At 44.6% G+C, this 23,935-nt stretch overlaps 1 protein-coding gene across 1 annotated transcript in view; it reads right to left on the bottom strand.

The window, feature by feature from the left end:
* PLPP3 (phospholipid phosphatase 3) overlaps positions 1–23,935 on the bottom strand; it is an 80,320-nt gene that overhangs the window by 18,675 nt on the left and 37,710 nt on the right. Inside the window, exons 2-4 of the mRNA XM_081308920.1 lie at positions 21,285–21,442; positions 7,716–7,996; positions 7,249–7,306 (exon numbers count right to left, since the gene is read on the bottom strand). Of these exons, the coding sequence (XP_081165046.1) occupies positions 7,249–7,306; positions 7,716–7,996; positions 21,285–21,442 (497 nt within the window). The remainder of the gene's footprint in view (positions 1–7,248; positions 7,307–7,715; positions 7,997–21,284; positions 21,443–23,935) is intronic.

The following is a 23,935-nucleotide window of genomic DNA, read 5'->3' as shown; positions in this document are numbered from 1 at the left end:
TCTATAAAGCAGGATGGACCACATTTCCCTCTCAGAATCAAAGGATATAACACAGAAAGGAGCCTGGTGGGCAGAGGACAGGCACACAAGACATTCTTAAGAAATCTAGTTGCCTATGCCTTGATAAATGAGATGTACTCAATGACTGTGGCGATTTCACCAAAGCAAGTAAACCACTGAGGGAGATTGTGCAATAGCCCTCCACCCAGTGGAGTCATCTGATTTGAGATCTAAGCTAGGGGCAGCAGGCTTTGAGGTTGATCACTTTGAGTTGTATTCAGCAACTCCCTGTATCTCTCAGTAATCTCAGAGCTGACTGGGTGGAATTTTGCAGGTTCATACACAAGTCACTCCAGGCCAGAAGTTTGGGCCTCATGAGGATGGCTGAATACATTCTGGACCTGGAACAACAACAACAACAAAAAAAAACTGGAGGTTCCATCCATTTCCAGTGCAAAGGGGCAGGTACATTTTATTCAAGAGAGGAAGTCAACCCTGCTGACCATAGGATGCCAGGAGACAGCAAGATTTTGATTCCCAGAATCAGAATCAGAATGCCTGCAGGGGTTTCAGCAGAGTCATGCAGCCCACAAAGGTTGGTTAGGAAAAGGATGAGCAGAGCTGGATTAAACCAGAAAGCCTAAATCATCGGAGGACCTCCCACAGTCTGCAGCCTATGGATTGTCCTGTGTTCTCATCCCCATCTCTGTGGAGGAAGACCCCAGGGCCATGATGCAGCATCAGCAGGCAGAATCGGTTCCTGGACATTGCTGGGAGCCAGGGTTAGATTTGCAATCAGAACAACGAGGGTGGAGCCTCTCCTCTACTACATAGCAGCTGAATGTCCCTGACTGGTCATCTATTTTCTCACATATCACATAAGATTTTTTTTTTTTATGGTGTTGATCATTGAACCCAGGGACTTGTGCATGCAAGGCAAGCACCCTACCGACTGAGCTATATCTCCAGCTCGTAAGATTTTTTTTTAATTTTTTTTAATGCTGCAAGCATCTGTTATATTCAAAACTCTGAAAGACACAGACTGAATGAAATAAGTTCTCACAAAAATGCACATATGTGGGGCGGGGTTGTGACTCAGTGGTAATGCTCTTGCCTAGCATGTGTGTGGCACTGGGTTTGATCCCTGGCACCACATAATAAACCCATAAAATAAAGGTATTGTATCCATCTACAACTAAAAAAAAAATTTTAAAGTGCACGTATGTGTATGTATGTATATGTATACACACATGTATGTATAAGTCTATATACAATCTTAAAGTCCTTTTCATGTACCAAGATTCTGTTTCCATTTGCTAAAGAACTGTGGATGTGATGAGAACCACAGGTGAAAAGCCCTTGCAATACAGAGATCACCCCATAAAATGGAGCTCTTCCTTCTCTTTCCTGGTCCCAGCTTCAAAACTGGAGTCCTGCAGAATTCCAACAAAACCTCCTTACACTGAATTCCTGCCCGCTCCTCTGGTTTGAACCAGCCGGGTCAGGTGTGTGTGTGTGTGTGTGTGTGTGTGTGAGTCACACTCTCATTCTTGCTAAGTCATTTGTGTTTCATGACATGATTTGCATACTGGTGAAACAGGTGTCTACTGTCCTCTCACTTCATTTCCATTGCTCTAGGGACAGTTGGGCTAAGAGTGAAAAGGAGGCTTTTGTCCTTCCTATGTCCCTGCCTCTCCTCTTCCTGGAAGCCTATCCAGATCTCCAACTCCTATAGTAAGATACTTTCTCCTTTCTTCAGTCTCCTTGATGGTTCCCATCTGGCTGTGATTCATGAGCTTAGTGACTCACTCACGTGATGGAGAACTAGCATTTCTCTCTGTAAAGTTATTTATATCTGCATTGAGGACCAAAGAAGAATTTTTAGGTGACTTTTTCTCCTCCTTTTAAAGCTAATCAAATCTTGTCTTCAGTCATTGTCAGGAGAAGGAAAGAAAATGACCAGTTTGCTGAGCAGTGCTCTAGATGTTTCAAAGTACAATTCCTGCAACTGTCACAACAATCTCTTTCTTTTTTTTTAATATTAATTTTTTAGTTTTAGGTGGACATAATATCTTTATTTTATTTTTCAAAGTACAATTCCTGCAACTGTCACAACAATCTCTCTCTCTTTTTTTTAATATTAATTTTTAAGTTTTAGGTGGACATAATATCTTTATTTTATTTTTATGTGGTGTTGAGGATCGAACCCAGTGCCTCACACATGCCAGGTAAGCACTCTACCACTTGAGCCACATCCCCAGCCCACAACAATCTCTTTTTAAGTGGACATCAATGTGCCCATTTCACAAATGAAGAAATCAAGGCTAAAGAGAACCATGATTTACTTGGAAAGTAAATGAGTCCATGATCTAAGTACAGAACTACCTGGTCTCCTTAAGGAAATTACTGCTTACACCCAAAGTCTTGATCTTTTGTACTAGTCTCTTCGATCTTTGGAGAAAAGAAGCCATTTGAGGGGACGATGCAGCTGTCCTAGCCTAAAGGACAACCTTCAGGGACATTTAAAACTCAGGTTCCTCTAATTCACATGTCACACACTTTATGAACTTCCATGGCTGAAACACAAGCATAGAACTTCTCTGAGAGTAGAAGACCCTGCTCTGGTCTTAATCAAAGGTGGGGTCTTGTGAACTGATGTAGACCAGCTCCCAGCAGAGGTGATAGCATTACCTCATGCTCCATCCCCTCCCATCCAGAATCAGAGAAGTTCTCCAACTATTCTGCAACTATTTACTTTTATGACTTTGCACCAAATTATGAACATTTTCTGTGTTCCCAGGTACTCACACAGGGTCTGACATAGAATAAATGCTCAGAAACAGATGGATGGATGGATGGGTGAATAGATGGATGAATAGATGGATGAAGGGATAAAGGAGTGGAGGGGTGGAGGGATGGATGAGTTAGGGAGGAAAAACATCTGATACAGTGGTTTATTTTCCTTGGAAACAACAATCTTGTTCCTGCAAAGGATTTCAACAGACACTCCCAGTATGTGTGGGTACATCTCATGGGCACACCAGATCCCATGCTCTGGGATTCCAAACATATTGAACAAAACCTCAATGACTAACAACCACAGGCTAGAGAACATGCCTGGCAGAGGACAGCCCCTTCCCTGTCTCCTTGGTACCCAACAAACCCTCTGACACATCAATAGTTCTCATGGGGTAGCACAGAAAATCCAATGGGTCAAGTGTTCTGTAGTGGCAAAGAAAAGGTCTTCCCCACACCACATCGGCCCTTTGTGGTCTATCGGTCAGTGATGAGGGGGCAAAAGAAAATTCTGATTGGAAGGAAAGGAGTACAGCCTCTGAGCATCAGACGGCCTGGGATTCACTCATTCCTTCATGTAATGTTCATTGCGTACTTAACTGCTTTGGGGAGTGGGATGTAATAGTGACTCAAAAGACAAAAAATGGGGCTGCGGTGGTGGCTCAGTGGTAGAGCACTCGCCTAGCATGCACGAGGCACTGGGTTCAATCCTCAGCACCACATAAATGTAAAATAAAAGATATTGTGTCCAACTAAAAAATAATTAAAAAAAAAAAAAAAGACAAAGAATGTTCTCCCTAGTAGAACTTACAATTTAGTTGAGACAAACAAGCAAATGAATATATAATAGGTAGCTGGTTAGACACTGAGAGGTAAAAAATAAGGCTACAAAGGAGGATGGGGCTGTCACTTTAAACAGTGTGGTCAGGTAAAGTTCTCTGAAAAAGTGACCTAAGAAAGGCAAGGGGTAAGGGACAGACTTAGAGGGAGAAACATAGCAGCTGGGGAAAGGCCTCGGCACAAATTTGCTACAAAAGAAGGAGCTGGGACAGAAAATCCCAAAGGCTGGTGATCAACTCTCAAGTGTGCCTTCCACTCCCTGTGTCCTTCCAGCCATCAAAGCCAATCCCCCAAATCACTATCCTCCTTTCACCTGCACACAGGAAGTTCTTCTAATGTCTCCTGTCTTCATGGGACCAACCCTACCAGAAGCTTTCCTTGGCTTGTGCCACCTGCTGTTCCAGGTTAGCATGGATGCCACAATTCCCATGATAAAGTACACATCCCCTTGCCCCTTCTGCACAATGCATCAGACTGCTATTGTCTACCTACGCCTCCAGTCTGAACTCTCCAAGGGCTGACTGCTCCTTACTAATCTCCATCTCCCCACTCCTATCATGGTGCTTGGTGTATAATAGTCACTCACTAAACACTTGACAAATCATGAATGTTCAATGAATAGGTGAGTTCCTTGAGGGCAGGGCCCGGGTCTGATTCATCTCAGTAACCCCAGAAGGTAGCAGAACACCTGGCACAAGAGGAGACACCAGGTGTGCTACACGATTTGGGATTTGCCCTGTAGTTTATCCAGACAGCCGAGTCATCCTCAACCCCTAAACATAGAGGTGCAGAACCAATCCAGATGTGGTCCCCTGGGGTGCAGGCCAAGGCTCAGAGGTAGGAAGCAAAGTTTATGCTTATAGATGCTGTGGGATTTTTCATGTTCGAATTCGCATTAATATCTAACAAACCTTAACCTCATCCTTAAGCTTCCCAGATATAATTTGGTGTTTGGGGCATGGTTTTTCCAAGCTACCCATTTTGCAAATCAAAACCTAATATGGAGTGCCCTTCAAAGCCAGGGAGGCCATAGATGGCAGCTGCAGGAGTGGGGCCGGCTAGTGTTTCTCATCTCCTGCTGTCTTCAAACTGTATGCAGTGTAGGTGTTTGTCCCTGAGAGCTTCCCATCTTCTTTTTAACACAGAGAGCATTTCAAAACTCTTGCAAGTGAACACAGTTGATAGAGTGCTTGCCTTACATGCACAAGGCCCTGGGTTCAAGCCCTAGCACTACACACAGACAAAAAAAAAAAAAAAAAAATTCTTTCTAGTAGAACCACAGAGATGTTGAGATGAGATGTGTAGACATCATGTAATCCCACTCTTTCATTTGACAGATGAGGAAAGTGAAAGTCCAGGTAGGAAAAGTGGCAAGAACGCTGTGGAACAGACAGGACAATCTCCACTTGATAGATGAGTACACGGAGTCTCTAAGCTAATCCCCCACTTCTGGTTCCTGGTTCTATAGTAGGTTACAGAGACCAGCCTCAGCAACTTAGGGAGAACCTTTCTCAAAATAAAAAATAAAATGGGCTGAGGATGGAGCTCAGTGGTAGAGTGCCTCTGGGTTCAATCCCCAATACAGAAAAGAAAAGAATAAAAAAGGAGAAGAAAGAAAAGTAGAAGGGGAAGGGGAAGGGGAAGAAAAGAGGAAGAGGTGAAAGAAGAAGACAGAAAATCACTCCTCGCTCATGATTTATACAGAGTCTCTTTGCCATAACCTCAGCTGGTAAAGGGGTGATGGTGGAGTGGGGTACATGGGCCTGGTGGAGAGGGTAGGGACGTCTCAACCATTAAAGCAGTTGTGTAGAAAGGCAAGTCTCCTTCAGTGGAAACTGGAGTTAGGATCAAGAGGTTATCTTCCCCAAGCTTATCCTGATGAGATTTGTCTGTGTTTGGTTTGGGTTTTTGTAGCACAACATAATGGAAAGAACAGACCACAATGTGGAGTCATTTCAAGACTAAACTTCAGGTAGCTTTTCTGTCTCTTACTGGCTGCAGAATTTTGTTACTTCTTAGATTTGGGTTTCTTTGTTTCCAGAAAAAGGAAAATCAAAACACATCTCATCAGACTCCTGACAGCATGCTACCATATAAGCTAGTTACAGTCCCGGGTGATGGGAGCCCCCAAAATAGGCTCCCCCAAAACAGCATCTTCACCTTTGGGGCAGCTGTAAAGGACATCCTGCCCCGTGTTGGCTTCAAAATGATCCAAGGTTTTTCTCTTGGAATAAAATGAAGGAACATTTAAAAAAAAAAAAATGAACCCATACCCAACTCTTCTAAGCACTTTTACAAAACACTGAAATTACATTTGTAAAATTGCTTCCAGCTCTGGGTAAAATATACACATGCAGCAGGAACATAAATATCTTTGCTAAATTATCCTTTCTAAAGGCAAAACAAAAACAAACCAACAAACAAAAAAGAAAGGAAGGAAGTGCTATTCATGAATAAAAGATCCAAGGGTAATGTTTTCACAGGTTGGGGCTACCTTTAAGCTCTGTATCCTAGGTACCTGAAATCCAGGGCTTCCAGGCTTGGAAAGGAGTGGGGATCACAGGGGGAAGCAAAAGAGAATGAGACAATCTCTCTGTTGTGTTTTTCCAATTCCTAATTATGCTTTTTAAATAAGTTGAAATTAAAACGATCTTTTTCCAAACAGCTAATGCTCTTCCGAGCGCTCTGACTTCTCAACACCTTCTGGCTCTGAACTCCACCAAGGCAGCTGGAAGCAGGAAGTGCCCTGGCACACAGACCTCATTGAGGGGAGAGGAAAGGCAGAGAAAAACCAAACTTAACTGACAAAGAAAAACAAACAGCCTGCTGTCAGGCAGCTGGGGGAGAGGAGGGTGCTCCTCCTGTACCGCCCAGGCATCCCAGGAAATCAGGGCAGACGTAGCCAGGGCAAGGGCAGCTTGTGAATTCAAACCATGGCTCCACCCCTGGCTGAAGAATCTCAAATGTGCTCCTTGGTCTCTCTGGACCTTCATCTCTGGATTCAAGAAATAGGGATAAGGATTCTGTACTTGACAGTGTTGTGAGGAGGCCAGGTGTCCTCAACGATGCTTGTAAAACTCAAAACCACTCTCTGTGGTCAGATGATGATGATGATGATCTTTAAGGAGGATGGAGAACTGATATAGGGAATATTGGGAGGAGCTGGATCACAAGGCTTGGATTTGAGCAGCTGTTCTGGTGTTTATGCAAATTTTGGTGGATTCTCTGAGCCTGACTTAGTCATCTTTTCCCACAACAGAGAGAATATTATTTATAACATAAGGTTATTTTCTAAGGATCAAATGAGTTAATGAATTTCCAGAAAGCCGGGCTTGTACCATGAAAGCATATGAGTGTCTTCATCGCTTTATAATTTCAAAATGGATTCACAATCCTTACCAAGAAAGACGGCAGATGCTATTTTTGTGTGAAAAGTGGAAGAAGCCTGGAAAATAAATAACTTCTGCTCAGGCAGTGGCCAAGCCCAGAATAAAACCTAACTTTCCTAGCAAACCTCTCTTTCCAGGACTTCACAGTGAAGTCTGTCCCTAATGATTCTGAGGGATTCAAGCCAGGACTGGACTCGGTGCTAATCAGAGGGTAGGTACTTACCACCAGATACAGCATAGTGTACATGGAGAAGGAGGCGTGGCCAGAGAAGAAGGACTTCCTGCAAGAGCAAGAAAGGGCCATGAAAGGGCATATTCACATCCCTGATACTCGCTTGTCTGTCTTCCCTCCCTAGACTGTGACCTTGAGAGCAGGCACTGTGTCTTGTTCATTCTTGCATCTGTGGTGGTGCTTTGGACACATGCCTGGAACATAGCAGGCACGCATGAATAAATAAAAGAAAGAATAAATGAATGGACTTAGCAAATGCTGTATCATAATGGTTTCTTTACATATCTGTCTCAATCATGTGACTCAATCTTGAATCCTGCAAGAATAGGGTCTGGGTCCTTATTCACCCATCGAAACCAGAGCCCAGCATTACAGGTACTCAGTGGGTGCTCTGTGAACTGCTCTGCATTGAAGGGGTGCACGCTGTGGCCACTAGGAATGCTGACGTGGCGCCTCACCTGGCTTCCTGCACCTTGCTGTCATCGCCTCTGCATCTGTAGTTCTGAATGTAGCCCTCGGAGCAGTTGATCTGGCTGAAGTCGGGATTGCAGACACTCAAGAAGTGAGGGCGCAGACGTCCTATGGACACTTTGGCAATGTCTGTGAAGGACTGGCTGATGGCACAGCCAAAGAGGAAGCAGCCCACTTGCTTATAGAGGGCTGCCACGTAGGGATTCTGAACTGCTGACCGAGACTTCTCCTTCAGGTAGTAGATCCGGTAGAATTCTCCTGTGATGATCTAAAGGGAAACAAGAAGCAGATAAGGCACTGTGAAGACCTATCTTCAAAACGGATGGTGTAAAGAGTATTGAATGACATAGGAGAATATTCAGTATTTACATACCCGTTATAATCTATAAAAGCCTAATTTTCTATGTAAGAAGTATGTAAACACAAATATGCACCAGAGGAATAATCACTATTTCCTTTTTTTTTTTAAAGTCCTACATGGGGCTGTGGCTGTGGCTCAGTGGTAGAGCACTTGCCTAGCATATGTGAGGCACTGGGTTCAATTCTTAGCACCACATATAAACAAATAAATAAATGAAGATCCATCAATAACTAATAAAAAATATCTAAAAAAAATAGAGTGCTACATGGTCACATAATACTTTGTAACAAGAAAACATTTATAATCAAATATGTATTTGAGAAAATCTCAATGACTCGAGAGGTTAAGGCAGGAAAATTGTGTGTGTGAGTGAGTGAGAGAGAGAGAGAGAGAGAGAGAGAGAGAGAGAGAAGGGCTCTGCTACAGAAAAAAAGAAGTAAATGAAGAATCAAGGACATGGTTCAGGGTGGCCAGAATGTCAGGGGACCTGAAGATTCGGAAGTCTCTGGGATTTGGAGTGAAGTGTCACCAACAGCACTGACTCTGCTCAGGGCCTGAGCCCCAGTGCCAACATAATACTGTGGTGGGGGTTTCTGCACACTGCAGTGAGTACCCCACAGGCAGGTCCTGAGGCTAAATCCAGGCTCTACCACCTGCCTGGTGTCCTTAGCACTAACTTAACCTCCCTGAATCTCAGCCCTTCTCCATGAAAGAATGCTCTCACCTTTGCAGAGCAGTGGGTTCACAATAACAATGGGTTAATAATAATATGGATGGGAAATGCACCAAGTTATAGAAAGGGATGCTTTTATTTCACTTTTCAGAAGTATGGTATGGCAAAAGGAACACCAGTCTAAAAATCAAGAGACTTTCAGTATAATGCCTTTGATGCTCATGAATGTCTCTGAGTCAGCCTGTGTTGTCTCCTCAGGTCGCAAAGGTCAGCAAGTGTGTCTAAATTTGCACACCTTCCTCTGTCCCATGGTGTCTGCTACTTACCTGAAACCGCCTGGTCTTCCGTGCAACACCGGGGCAGCTCTGCTCAGTAAGGTGAATGTGCATAGGTCTGTCTATCGAGGACCTATTTGACGTTGGTGATGCACACCACACAGCCTGCTCCCCTTAACTCCACAGCACAGCTGTGGCCACTTCCTGGTTGTAACCACAGCCTGAGGACAGCACTGGTCAACTCATCGCTCACCACAAGAGATCCTTTCCCACTTCCTCCCAGGGCCACACTTGCCCTTTCAGCCAGTAGAGAGCCGCTCATGACCACAAGGGAAGCAATAGACTGGCATATCCGGGCACTCCTTTGCAAAGGCTCCCGTTAGGTTTTTAAACTGGGGGAAGGAGTCATGAGGTCTGATCAAGGTCTTCAAGGGCCCCAAAGTCTGTGGAAAGAAAGCAGCATGTAGGACGGAAACACCAGCTGGTCCCAGGGACCGGCAGGTGCAGAAGTGAGAACAGTAACTGCCACTGCAAACGCTGGCACAGAGAGGCTGTGTTGATACATGGGTGGTATCTGTAAGCGCGACTTTGTTTTGCCAGGTCACATTGAGTGTGATTCTCTATGACGGGGACATGGGCAGAGGCCAGTCCAACCAGCATCCTGGCCTAGCCATCCTCTGAGACAGGACAACTAATATCTAACCCTGCAAAGTGCTCACAGGCTGTCACTGAAGGAGTGAATGAAAGGGAAGAGTCCTAGAGCTCCTCTTTGAGAAACTGGAAATATCCCCTGAACATTACCAAGGGCCCTTTGATAACATGTTGCAAAGATTAAAATCCGAGAAGCATGGCAAGTCAGAAATGAAAGGGACCATTATGTTCAGAAGAAACTGAGGTCCAAATTAACTCACATCTAAAGATTAGACCCAGGTGCACTGACTCCCTGTCCAGCATTCTTTCCTACCGTTCATGATCTAACCCCCTTTTGAACCTGTTTACACTTTTACCCTATGTAACCTTACAGGCTAACGAGTTCCAGATGTTGATTTCCACAATCATGTTCCCCTACCTTCTCATTCTTCTTTATTTATAAATCATCCTCACGTGTCTTATATGCACGCAAGAACCCTGAAGGAGTCAAGTGGCCAGGGGTGGTGTCCCCACTTCTTGAGTGAATTCAGGGTATCAGGTTCTTCATTTGCAGGATCATGGCACTGGATTCCATGACTTATCCCCTCATCACCGCAGTGACATTTATTCTCAACTCTCCGGGCCTCCCTCCACCACAAGCTTCCCAACCAGGCAAAGGTAATACCACAGCAGAGGAAGGTTGCTTATGAATAACAGCACAGGCAGGAAAACAGAACCACAGCCCGGACACTACCCCTGCCCCAGGATTGCTCCCGAGTTCCCAGAACCAAGCTGCTGGCTCAGATGAGGAAACCGTTTCTAAGTGGCTTGCTTGAGCAGCCACCAGGATGATTTCCAGCTTGAGGCTGAGAGAGGACACGTGGGTTTAGACGGCACCTTGACATCTCACATGCACTCATGATTAATCTCAGGCGAGTCACTTTTCCACTTCAGTCACCTCAGGGAGAAGGGATCAATGACAATTCAAGGGCTGTTCCCCAGCTCTAAACTCCCATCATTCTACAATTTCCCTGGTCACAGCCTCAGTCTTCAAATAGTAAATTGTGAATTAAAACCCTTTCTCCTCTCCTGGGGAGATAAAGAGGTAAAAAGGAGCGCATTTCCTGGCACCTTGGGTTCCTAAGGACATTGATAGCAGTCTTTTATTACTAGAGTTCTTCTGCACTTGAGTTTCATTTGGTCTGCAACTCTTCGAAGAAGATAAATCTAGTCTAAGCACTGGGTAGATCTGAAGGATGTGAGGCTTGTCAATGGTGGAGTTAAGAGGAAAAGTCCAGGTATTCTCTGTTTCTCAGATGCAAAGACCCCCAGCAGTCTCCATCAAGAGAAGTTTATTATTTCTAATGTTATGAAAACCATTTTCCATGGGAAGAACAGCAATTGCGTTTGAGGACAGGGCCAGGCTGAAGCCATTTAGCAGACACATGACTCCAGGACCACATGGCTTCTGGGGCAGCCCTGACAGATTTTGGAGTTAATGAGCAACAAATTATGTATTTTCTCTATCCCCTTGTACAGAAGGGTCGGGGAGTCGGCAACACAGCCATAAATCATCATTATGAACCAGCCGGACTTGGCTTCTTGTAATCCTAACCTTTAAAAGCCCATTTAATGAAATTCGGGCTGTGAAAGGCAGCCCAAACACCACACCTAGCCTACAGGAGAGGCGAGGGCTTAAATTGTTCTCCGACACGTTACACACTGAACGCGGGAGTCCCAGATTTATAGCTTTCGGACTTTATTCATTACTCACAATGTTTTTATTCCTGGGTCATAAAATGAACTCTTCCCTCCTCTGCCCCCTCCAAAGGCTCTGTCCCCACCCCCCAGGGCCTTCATTTCTGCCTCAGTCAGCAAGGCTCTGATATGTAAATTTCACTGCAGAGAAAAATGCCTTCAATGTGGAGGCCTTTCAGGAACAGCCAGCCACAGATCTGGGGGTGGTGGCAGGCTGCCAGGCGAGCGGGGCTTCTCCCTACCTGCCTGTTAAAGCCCTTGGCACAGAGGTTGGAAACTCATAAAGTGGGGAAGCACAGCAGTGCAGCTAGGAGGGGACAGAACGGGACCTGTCCTTGCCTGCCAGCGGCTGCCGTTGGTGGGGACTCTGTCTCCTGGAGCGAGGAGCTGCTCTTCCTGTCTCTTCTGGTGAAAGAGAGTTCAGCTGCCCACATATTTACAAATACTCAACTGTTCTGGAAAGAAAATTTGAAGAAACTTAGGAGCGATTTTTTTTTTTTTTTTTTTTTTTTTGGAAAGGACAGAACATGGGATGGTGAGAGAAGCACGGATTTGGGAAAGAAAAATCTGTCTGAATCCCATCCCTTACTTTAGGCCAAGTGACTTTCCATCTCTCTGGGTTTAGGGGACCCTATCTATAAAATAAGATTAACAATATCTGCCTAGCAGGACTGCATCTTCAATAAGGTGATATGCCAACTGCCTGGCACCTAACACCTCCCAAAATTTTGTGTGTGTGTGTTTTTTCCCTCCTTCCCCTGGAGACAAGAAAAACAAAACAACCAAAAAACCTAACATGTACTTCCTAGGGAATATCTCTTCCAAGATACTTCCAAGAGTTCCTTGAAAGAGAGCATTCCAACCTGAAGAGTTTGGAAGTGTTGCCCCTCCAGGGTAGAAGCACAAAGTGTGAGTGGATGATTATGTTTTGGGTTTTTTGTTTGTTTGTTTTTTGGTAGTGGGGATTGAACCTAGGGGCACTTCATCACTGAGCCCATCCCCAGCCCTTTTTTATAATATTTTATTTAAAGACAGGGTCTCACTGAGTTGCTTAGGGCCTCACTACTGAGGCTGGCTTTGAACTCACGATCCTCCTGCCTCAGCCTCCCAAGCCACTGGTATCACAGGTATGCGCCACCACATCCGGCAGATAATGCGGGATTTTGACCATTTCATCTAGAATGTCTATTTCAGGGGAACTAAACAGAAGGAAAGAAAACCAAACCAGAAAGGATAACCCACTCTACCATCTTGTTTTATTTTTGACTTTCTACTCCATTTAGAAATTACCCCAAGAAAGGTAACGTTTTTGCAGTGTCCCCACAATTTCTCTTTTAAAGACTGAGAACTCATCTTCTTCCCTTGCTGAGTTTGAGGGACAAGCTTCCCTATATTCTAATCTGCTTTAATACAAAAACACTTTTATATCTACTGTGTTTGCTTCTCACAAAACCCTATGAACTACTAAATTATTACTGACGCTTTATAAGTGAGAACAGAGAGGCCAGTGAGTCACCCCCAGTCAAAAACAAGGCATGGCAGGGCATGGTGGCCCAGACCTGTAATCGCAACGACTCTGGAGGCTGAGGCAGGAAGATCACAGGAGGCCCTAAGCAACTCGACAAGACTCTGTCTCAAAATAAAAGATAAAAAGGGTCAGGGATGCAGCTCAGGGGTAAAGCCCCCCTGGGTTAAATCACCCCTGGGTTAAATCCTCAGTACTGAAAAAAAAAAAAAAGAAAGAAAGAAAAGAAAAGGTTCTAACTACTTGTGCCAAGCTGGCTGTTTCCTAGATGCCCTGGCAGGCAGCAGAGTCTCCAGAGACAGACAGACATAGATGATCTTGCACACCTAAGGCCTTGATGACCACAGAGAGCCGAGCTGTTTTTCACATCTCAGTTACGTAGGCGGATGAAGTTCTTTCCACCCATAAGAGAGTCGTTCGACAAACCTTTGATGATGAAGAATCATCTCAGTTTCTTCCTCAGTCTCAAGGTTCTGCTCCTAAGCCTGGAGACAGAAGCATGGCTACATTTTCTCTGAAGCTGACTGCTCTACTTAGGGCAATGCAGTACGGTCTCATCCGTAACTGGAAATCGATTAGAAATTTAATCTTTGATTCCTCTCTCAGTTGGTCATCTTCAGCCTCTTGGCAGGAGATCAGTGCCTTATGGTATGGGAAAGGTAACAAGGACATAGATTTGTCCAAGGCCATCGGAGGAGTTTCTGGGCTCTGTAGATAATGACAAGACTCCACCATCTAGAACATGGGCAGCAGAGAGGCCAGACAGAATCTTCAGAAAATATTTATGTCTGGAATTAGCAACGGCTGACTTGATCACACAAGTCTTATGAAGAAAACAGTTTGAAGCATGGAGCATTGTTATTTTCCAAAAAGTCAGGGACTCAGAGCCACAGGCTCCTGGGTGACCAGCTCTGCAGTCCGTGTGAGAGTCTCTTGGCTGTTCTTTCTGTGACATTGCCTGCTCACAACCCTGTACTCCTTTTTTTCACATTGAATTTGCTCAGCTTCCTTGATATTGCTCTTTTTGCTGTTGTTATTGTTATTTCTAAACTAATTTCTCCTTCTTCTTGAGTTTCCACATCTGGCTTCCACCCCATAAATGTGGCTCTTCCCTGAAGTTGTGCCCCTGGCTTTCTGCTTCGATCTCAGCTTCTTGAAATACCTTCAATTATTCCTTCTGTGAAGATGACCTCCAAAAGATGTCTCCTTCTTCCTCTCTGTCTCTCTAGCTCCAGCCTACCCCACATCCCTACCTTCGTGGCTCTGGTCTCATTCTTATAATCATTAGAAAACCGAGCACAATAGCTTGAAATAATACTCTAATCATTATCTAGCAATTAAGTGGAGTAAAAAATCCTCAGCATTCAAAGACTTCCACAATCTTACTTCCATCTTTTTTTCCTTGCCTGGACTTTGTCAGTTCCCTTATACTGTGCACTTCCAGGTCTGCTCGACAGTTTTCCTGCAAGCACTATTGCTGCCAAGTCTCTGGCAATCCCCTCTGGAGCAATCCCCTCTGCCTGGAATATCAGGATCTCTGGAGAAAATGCCACCCCTTCTTCAAAGCGGAGTTCAAGTCCAACCAGGGTACTGGAGTACTCTGCTGGGGTAGGGTTCTGGTTTTTCCAGTTATGACTCTTGGACTATTGAGCTCTCAAGCCTCCAGTTGTTTATCCATAAGATGGGGTTGATACCAGTATCAAGAGCATAAAGGTTGCTGTGATAACTGAATGAGGCAAGTTCTCACTAAACAATGACTGATGCGGGCCTTTGCAGATGAAAACAGCCTTAAGCATTCTTCCTCTGAACTCCCAACAGCACTGTATTCTCACGTGACACCATGTGGGGATGAAGGATCTTGCAAGGAGAATCATTTTTTCTCAGCTTGTTTCTCAAGCCCAAAGGAAAGAAGTTTCGACGGTCTGAAACTCTCCCTCCCTATGACCCCCTGCTGTGCATTTCCTCCTCCTGTCTTTATTTGCTGACCAATTCTTTCCTCTCCTTGAAGGTCTAATAGTGCATCTTGTCTTGTTTAGTCTTGCCTTGCATCTCCTTTGGACCCTAAGCTCCAAGGACAATATCTGTATATTTTATATCCTCTTGTTAGGAGGGAACTGTTCACCACAGGATCACCTTCTGTACAAATCACAGATCGCACCACACTGTCCATCTCTGGTGGTCGTCTGCCAGTATTGTGTATGATTTGTCTTCTTCCATACATTGAACCCTCCCCACCTAGGAACAAAAAGCTTTACAGCTAACTAAATAATGAGCACTCTGCACAGCATGGGTCTTCAATAACTGTCCATCAAAACGCATGGACTTCAAAGCAGGACAGACCTGAGTTTTGATTCCTGGTCCCTCTTTCTCTAAGCAGAGTAATCCTGGACTAATCTCTTTGCTTTTTCAAGCTCCAGTGTCCTCTCTCATTTATAAAATGAAATAAATATAATACCTACCTTGCATAGCTGTTGAGAGGATTTATGATAAGGTAAACTAGTTTTTGGTCCATCAATCTGATGGTCTACCCCTTTCCCCAACACATACTGACTCACACAACATATTTTCCAGCCTCATGAGCATTATCAATTGAAATAGAGACTATTGTCATCTTGGTATTAGACACATTTTCCCAAAAGTCATGAACCCCTAAAAGCTGTACATAACTAAGAATCACTGCCAGTGTCACCTCTTCCCAGGGATGGGAGTGAGTGCGGGTGGCAGGAAAGGGAACACATCCCAGACAGTACAATCTCAATGACTGTGTTTGTTAAATCCCAAATAGATGTCCCTCCCAGCATCCCCCAGGGAGAAGGTCTCAGAAGAACTCATAGCCATCTGATCAGGGGACAACACAGTTGAAGGATTCATGTGGCCTCTCTCTGTTGGTGGTCCTGGTAATTGCACAGATGTAGTGGATTGTAAACCAGGGGACTGGGTCTCCCACTAACACACTGCTGGGCCAGCACAACTTCACTTTTTGCAGAGTTGAAAATCGACCAGCCTTTAATGAGGAGGCAATGTTGGGGAGCCTTGTTTTCTTGGCAGAGTTGTTGCAGATAAAGGGAGATGGGGGTGGGGGACTAATGAAGTCCAGATGTGGGCAAACCGAAGCCTGATCCTGAATAAACAAGTCCTGGAGGTATTAAGCTCTTCTTCTTGTCTCTCCAGCAAGAAATTTGCATGTGGCACAGAGTGTATTCCCATGCACCTCAAGGAACCTATTTAAGATTTTTCAGGAAGCAAACAGGATACCTGCCCCTGCTCCACAGAGCCTCTGACATCCAAATGCTTTTGTTTTTCTGCCCACAATTTTAGGCCTCTTTGGTGATTTTCACAAACATGATATTGAGTACCATGGCCTTTGCCTTGCACTAGCAATAAAAATCAAATCAGATCAATCCCTACCCTGTGCAGCTAACAGGAAGGGCAGGAAATAGACCAGTAAACAGATAAGACAATTCAGCACAGACACTGCAAGAATAGAGGTGAGCCCAGGGTTCTCCACAATCTTCAGAAGCCTGGGAGGAGGCAGCAGAATGCTTCCTCAAGATGTCTACTTGGTTTTTATTTAGCTCCTACCGTGTGCCAGAGGAAAAGACTGGCCTCAGTCTCCTAGGAACTGTCATCTAGCTGGGGAGACAAGACCCGGGCAGGAATGCATCACAAGAAACCCTATTACAGGTGCTACTTGCCTGCTGAGATGGGGTTTAGGGCCACAAGACAACATGCAGTTTACTAGACTAAGCCTCACCACTGTGTTCCCAGTATCTAGCATGCCAGAGATGCCTAGTCAAGAGCTGGCTTAGAGGGCAGCAGTGGCACCATTATTTAAAAAGCATTGGTTTATGAATCAGAGGATTCCTGGTCTGGCCTTGCCGGTTATGGGAGAGTCACTGAATACCCTAGAGCCCCAGATGTCTCAGCTCTAACAATCCACCTCTCAGAATGACTTCCAGGTGCAAATAAGAGAGTGTGCACTTTGCAAACGGCTATATTCCAAAAAGAAAGGATGGGTCTCACGATCTCACATATATAGTATCATCCGTTTGATGGACCAAAATGAACTCTGCCACGAATTTAGAGAAAAGGAAAAAATGTAGCTCCAAGGTGGGGGAGTGGTGGTGGTGGGTCAATGGTTGCCCTGAGGCTGCAAGATAAGTAAAAGAATTAGTAAGCACAGAAGTTGGGACTTGAGCCTCAGTCAGATGATGCCAAAGCCTGAGATTTTTTTCTTTAGTTAGGAAAATAATTACAGAAGTCAGTTTCAAGAGGCCGAGGGGTCCTGGAGGGAAAGTAGCATTTTTATGGCGAGAAGGAGAAGGGGATTCATCCATGACTCACCCATGCATCAATTCCTAGGTATTAAGAATCTATATAAATCCCTTCTGGGGTCTGACCAAAGCAAGTACTGAGCCCGTGTTTATTTAAAAAGAATACTGAGCATTTTTGCCATATTAAAATCTTTGCTTAGAATAATCTTCATAGCACAGTGCAAGGCACAACTGAAGGGAGGCTAGATAGGAGGTGGGATTTTACTGCTTGCTTCTAATCTCGCTGCTGCTAGAGTCATTAAGCTTTTGCAAAGCAGGGATAGGAACCATTGCTTTGTGGATTTGGAAGGAATTCCTATTATGCTATAATTCCAGAATCTGAGATACATCTGAAAAAGAGGTCAAAATGATCGGGTTTTTCCATAAGTCCTGCCACAGAAAGGTGTCTGCTTTCCCTATAACTTCTGATGATTTGCATCTCTGCACTACCCTGGTCTCCGCTGCCATTCCGTTCCTTTGTTGTGGGGGCTGTCCACCCTGGATCCACAACCTCCAAATCAGGCAAGTCTTCTCCTGCTGCTTCAAACAGACCTGACATTCGGCAGCAGAAGGCCCAGGACAGTGGGTAGCGAGATGATGAGATTCCCAGCCCCGCGACCTGCCCCCCCAATGAGGGTCACTCATGTCCTCTGATCAGAAGCCGGTTCTGGATGAAGCCAGCCAGGCTCTTATGGCCAGGATGGAAAAGTGGGAAATGTGGTGTCGCTGTTGTTAAGTTGTATAGCTTTTCCAGAGTTGAGAAAACCAAAGCAAATTCTGCACTTGGCCTCTGAGGCCTCTGCATGCATTTTTCTCCTGGAGTACTCCTGGTAGGTAGGGCAGGAAAGCAGGCTAGTTGACATCACCAGGGGCCACATTCCACCCACACCTCCAGCTGACATGCAACAGCAGCTAGATCAGGAGGCAAAGGTCCTACTGCAAAGGAGGGAGAATCAACTGACCTGGGTTCTAATTCTGTTACTCCAAGGAAAGATTGGGACCTTTTCTGTCTCTTCTTATCAGATATATTGCTGTGGCTAAGTCACTTCACTTTTTGACTCTGTTTACTCATTTATGATAAAGATAGTTAATATTTACTGAGTAGACTGTATATGCCAGGCACTGAGTCACTTTATTGACAGGAGCTCATTTTATTCTCAAAACCTTAGTCCGTAGACATACTCTTTCCATTTAACAGATAATTCTACAGAGGCTCGATGAGATTCATGAACTTGACACATGTCCCACAGGACAAGAGCTCAGATCAGACCTGGATTGTATGTCCTTTGCCCCACGATAAACATAACAATACCTGGCTTTCCGGATCTCTTCCAGAGTGAAATGCATGGACATAGTCCAGGGCACACAGCAGAACTCCACAAAGGAAAGCAATTAGTGTGGCATTATCTTGCCTGGTGTTTCTCCAAGGTGTAGAAAAATCATCGTGCTGACCTCACATAGAATAAGGAAGCAACGCCTCTGCTTGCCCTATAACCAAGGCCTAGAGCACAGGTCTGCTTCAAGGAAACCCGAGAATTCAGACAGCATTTTAATTAAAACATCAACATGACATGAGGGAAGAGGACAGGCACAACTGAGCTCTGAAAAGCAGATTTTTTTTTTTTCTTAGACCTACTGGCGTTGCTGGAGGAGGTGGAGACTGGTCTTGGCAAGGAGCTGCTGACTCGGACCTTTGCTTGGGGATTAAGGAAAGATGGGAAGAGAGACGTGGCCCTCAAAGGAGCTCCTTTAACATTTCCTTTGCCCATGCTGGGGCCAGGTGAGAACCCAGAACCACCCTCCCCACACACATTCCAGGTAGCACGTGGCTACCTGTGTGTCTCCAGGCATTATTGCATTAATTCTTTCAGCAACCCAGTTCCCCCCGGGGACTACCAACACCACTCCCACTTCACAGATGAGAAAACTGAGGGTCAGGGGCACCAATGAGTCACCTAATTCGGATTAGGAAAGCCTCCTAATTTACCTCTCCACTGTGCTGTGCCTGGAAGCAGACCACCAGGCAAGATGGGAACACGACCAGGTAGAGATAGGAAGACATGTGACCAAGCCATCCTGTGCTGCTCTTACCCCAGGACACTCCTGGAGTCTAACGTGCTCCTTTGAAGCATTCAATTAACTGATCCTCCAGCTGTCAAAAGCACCTGTTCAAACTGATCCCAAGATACTGTGCGATTATTTGCCTTCCACCACAAACACCTTTTTCCGGGAACAGCCATTCTTCCTAAAGAGCCCAACTCCATAGCCACCAATTTGGAACAAATGGTAAAATTAAACCTTTCGTTTTTCAGCTTTTGAACACAACAAAGATCCTTAGTCCACCTCTGAGAAACTACTACAGTTGCCAAATGGACTGTTTTTCTTTTTAAAGGTTGGAAAGAATTCTACTAGGCCCCTTCCCCCTCCCCAAATTCAAACTGTTGGTTGTGCGCCTGGTTTACGATGTTATTAAAAAACAAAGAGGGGTCTCAAAAGCTAACAACCAACCCCCAGAGTGGGCAAGTCCGAAGAAAAACTTCATGCACTGTGGTTCCTGTAATATCAGCAGTGTATATCTGATCTAGAGTAGGCAAGATAAGCCAACCGCCTATCCCCTGGAGCAGCTCATTAGGGCTGGGCAGCCATCTTGAATGTAAGTCTTCATGATGGAAAGAGGCTTTGAAATAAGCCAAGCGTAGGCTTGAACCAGATTTTTTTCTGACTACAGACTTTAAGCCATAGAAATCCCTCTAAGCTTTGGATTTTCCATCTCCATTATGAGGACAAGAGCCTTTATTTCACATTTAGTGTTCTAAATATTATCTCTCTTCATGCTTAGCTTTCTAATACAGGCCAAAGTTGAGTTACCACACTATGCTCAACAGTAACGTGATTCGAAAGATCTGCAAAAGGGTTTATAAACCTGATGGATGTGTCACTTATCCCTTTCACCCACATGGCCAGGGCTCAAGGACAGAAAACAGGCTTAGGAAATTCTGGAAGCTGTGACAATGTAGGACTTGCAAATCACAAGACTGGATTTCAATTATCCTCCTCCTTTTCTGCCTTAAATGGACACACTAAAATAGGGTGGTGACCTTCCAAGTAGGGCCCGTGTGGGCCATACCCCTATTCTCGTGAGGTCACCATGGCTCAAAATAACTCTGCATCTTGTCAAAGTCCACGGCTCATTTCTGTAACGTCCTCAATGAGGACTGCACCCTTTATTGGAGGCCCTAGATCTGTAAGCCTGGACTTTACACCTGCACGCGAGTAACCTGCTCAGCAATTAAAAGTTTGTAAAGTGTTTCAATTTTCATAATCCCTTTTATACCTTATTGCAGCACCATGATGCAAGATGGTCATTGCTGGTTTTAGAGGTCTGTGACTTGTTATCGGGGGACCAGGTTTAGAATCTATTTGTCTAGGCTCCAAATCCTATTACATTGGTGCCACAGCCATTGGCAGGAAAACTAAACACTCTGCCAGAGCACACCAGTGGCATAGTCACTGAAGCTGAAGTGCAGAAAAAGCATGGAAAGAACACAGAAAACATCCAAGAGAGCTGGCAAGGTACTTCCCGCACAGCGGCCCAGAGCTCAGATCTGTGTAAGAGATAACTAGGTTCAAATCTCAACTCTACAACTTATTAACCAAGTGATCTTGAGCAAATTAGTCTTACTCAGTGGACCTTAGTTTCTTAATTTGCAGAAGAAAAATAAGAATAATATTTAGACTCCACTGGATTGTTGAGGATAATGTGTGAAAAATATTTTAAAAGGGTGCGTAGTATATGTTGCACAGTAAATGTGGGCTTTTAGTAATAATATCAATGGCAGGCAATAAATAGCATTCAGTAAAATTCTACTTGGGAGAATTCTTTATTGGTTTTGTTGGCTTGTACTTGGAGGAAGTCTCCCTTGGCTTGGTATACACATCTCTGTTGGCGCAGACGTCCTATAATACCATAACACAGGAAAGTGTCAAGACAAGGTGGACATGGTGGAGACCAGACACTTACCGCAAGGATGGCAATGACAATCCCCACCGCACAGAGCACGGCGTCATTTATCGTCTCTCCAGTTTTCAGTGGGTACTTGATGCTCTCATCACTACAATAAAACCCTCGATGGTAAGGCTGGATGGTGCTTGTCTCGATGATGATGAAGGGCAGGCCCGCTGCAACCACGCACATACAGGGAAAAAAGAAGAACAGGAAAGGGGGAAAAAAAGAATCAGTGCAAGGTAGCAAAGAGGAACAAGGACAGGAGAAACCTCTCCAAATGACACTGATAGCAATGTTAATTCCTTTCATTTGTAGCAATCCACGGGCTATAAGAAGATTCCATGATAGGGATCATCCTCTTTTCTTACCCCCCAAAATCAGAGGAGGGTATTGGAAGAACCAGGGCAGGTTCTTCCACAACCCTGCTCCACAACATCCTGCTAACAGTTAAAGGTCAATTAATTATTAAGGATTAATTAATGGTCCTCATAAAGTAAGAGGACTAGGAGTTTTACTGAACCTCTAGACTAAAAAGTCCACAAAATTGTCTTGTTGATAATGACCAGCATTAATTATTAAGGATCAATGATTACTTTGTGTGTGTGTGTGTGTGTGTGTGTGTGTGTGTGTGTGATGCTGGGGATCAAACCCAGGGACTTGTGTATGCGAGGCAAGCACTCTACCAACTGAACTATATTCCCAGCCTAAGGATCAATAATTACTAATACAGTCAAACCTTGTGATGCCCACTGTGCCTCCAAAGGCATCATTTCTTTGTTCTTACCCACTTCCCCTTGGGCAGCTCACCCTAAAGCTAATTGCCTTGCAATCAGATAACCTAGATGTGAATCTCAAATCCACCACTTCCTTGTGGTGGGTGCAACCTCTAGCCCTCACTCCATCTCCATGAGCCTCAGTTTCCTCACAGTTATTAAATGATTTGTGGCAATGATTAAATGAGATCACACACATAAGAGCTCTAGCACAGTGTCGGGTACAGGGTAGCTGCTCAATGAATGCTATTTTCCAGTCTTTTCTTTCAATGCTCAGAGTCATTGACAAGACAGCAGAGTCTAGCTCAGCCTTATCGTCTGCAGTCCTGGAGAGGAGCCCAAGGGCACTGGAAAAATCAGGTGTCTCTTGCAGCTGCTGCTGGTAATCAGTGGCCAGCTCAGATGCCATTCTCTCCAAGGTCATGGCCAATGGATTCTAATATCAGCCCAGAAAAGTTCCTCAAAACCCTGAAGCAAAAGGTACATGCCCATAATAACTCTGAGGTCACTACTGCCGTCTCCAAATTGGTTTCCTGGCTCCTAATGTCTCCTACATATCCACTAGTTTACTTCCTGAAGGACTCTGACCATGAGTATCTTCAAGGGCTCCTCATTGCCCAGGGTGAGATAAATTCCCTAAGCCTGACCTCAGGAGTTGCCCATGACCTGAACCTCCTCTCCAGCTTCGTAGTTTCCTCTCCCCTCCTTTCCTCTCCTCCTCCACCCACTTCACACACACACACACACACACACACACACACACACCCCTCAGAGAAGAACACCCAGTGACCGTCTTGGTTCTTGCTGTTCTCTACACTGAAATATTTCTTGCTCTCCTACTGCCCAAGTTCAACACCAGGTTTCAACGCCACCTCACAAAGTAAGAGGACTAGAGGTTTTACTGAACCTCAGGACTAAAAAGACCACAAAAACTATCTTGGTGATAACAACCATCATTGACTGATCACCAATAGTGTGTTAGACACTATAAATGTTTTCCCATTGACTCTTTCAATAACCCTGAAAGGTCATTTTAAAGCACCATTTAAGCACTAGTCTCTCCCATCTCCAGGTGAAAAGAACAGAGACTCAGAATGGTTAGCTCATTTAGGGTTCCTCAGTCCACCTTACTAAATGCCTAAATCCCTAATTTAACTTTGCAAATTGGTTTCATCCAAATGTGAAATTCATTAGCTGAAAAAAAAAATCTCGAGATAAGCAGTTACTTAAAAGAACTAAATTCATGTCACGTTGCGAAAGCCCCAGACCGCCTCCAAAAAAAAAAAAAAAAAAAAAAAAGTACCATGAACTCTACAATTTTTCAATTACTTTGGTCCAGACCGGCAGTGATAAAAATGCTCACTTTCTTAAAAGTGTATTTATGTATCACCATGCATACGCACATGGATTTATTTGGTTTTATTCTTTGGATTTATTTGAATTCTACGGCTATTTATTTTGTGACCCCTAACTGCTTCCTGCTAGAACAACAATTTACTTTATCAAATTCATACTGGTGCTTTGAAAAGAAAGAATAGCGACACACCACAGTATTGTGCCTGACCTTCTCAAAGTAAACACAGAGGGGCCCTGGAAGGCAATAACCATTAGCTCTTGGAACTCTGTGCCGCAGAGCAGAGGAGGGGGGCGGCAAAGGAGGAATGCTCTGGCTCAGAAGTGACAGGAGTCAGCGGACCATTTTGGGTGGGGGTGGGGCGCCCGGGGAGAGATAACATATGGGCCCAAACCCCATCTTCAATCCACAGCCCAAACATTTTGAAATGTGACCCAAGTGGCGATGAAAAGTAGCTGAGAAGCCAGCCGTATGATATTAATAGTCCACTTTTAAAGTTCCACGCATCATGATTAAAAAAAAAAAGTTTAGCTTCGAGT

This window comes from Spermophilus citellus (genome assembly GCF_964194105.1).
Source record: "Spermophilus citellus genome assembly, chromosome: 9".
Classification (NCBI taxonomy): domain Eukaryota; kingdom Metazoa; phylum Chordata; class Mammalia; order Rodentia; family Sciuridae; genus Spermophilus; species Spermophilus citellus.
This window is presented reverse-complemented; position numbering and strand designations above follow the sequence as displayed.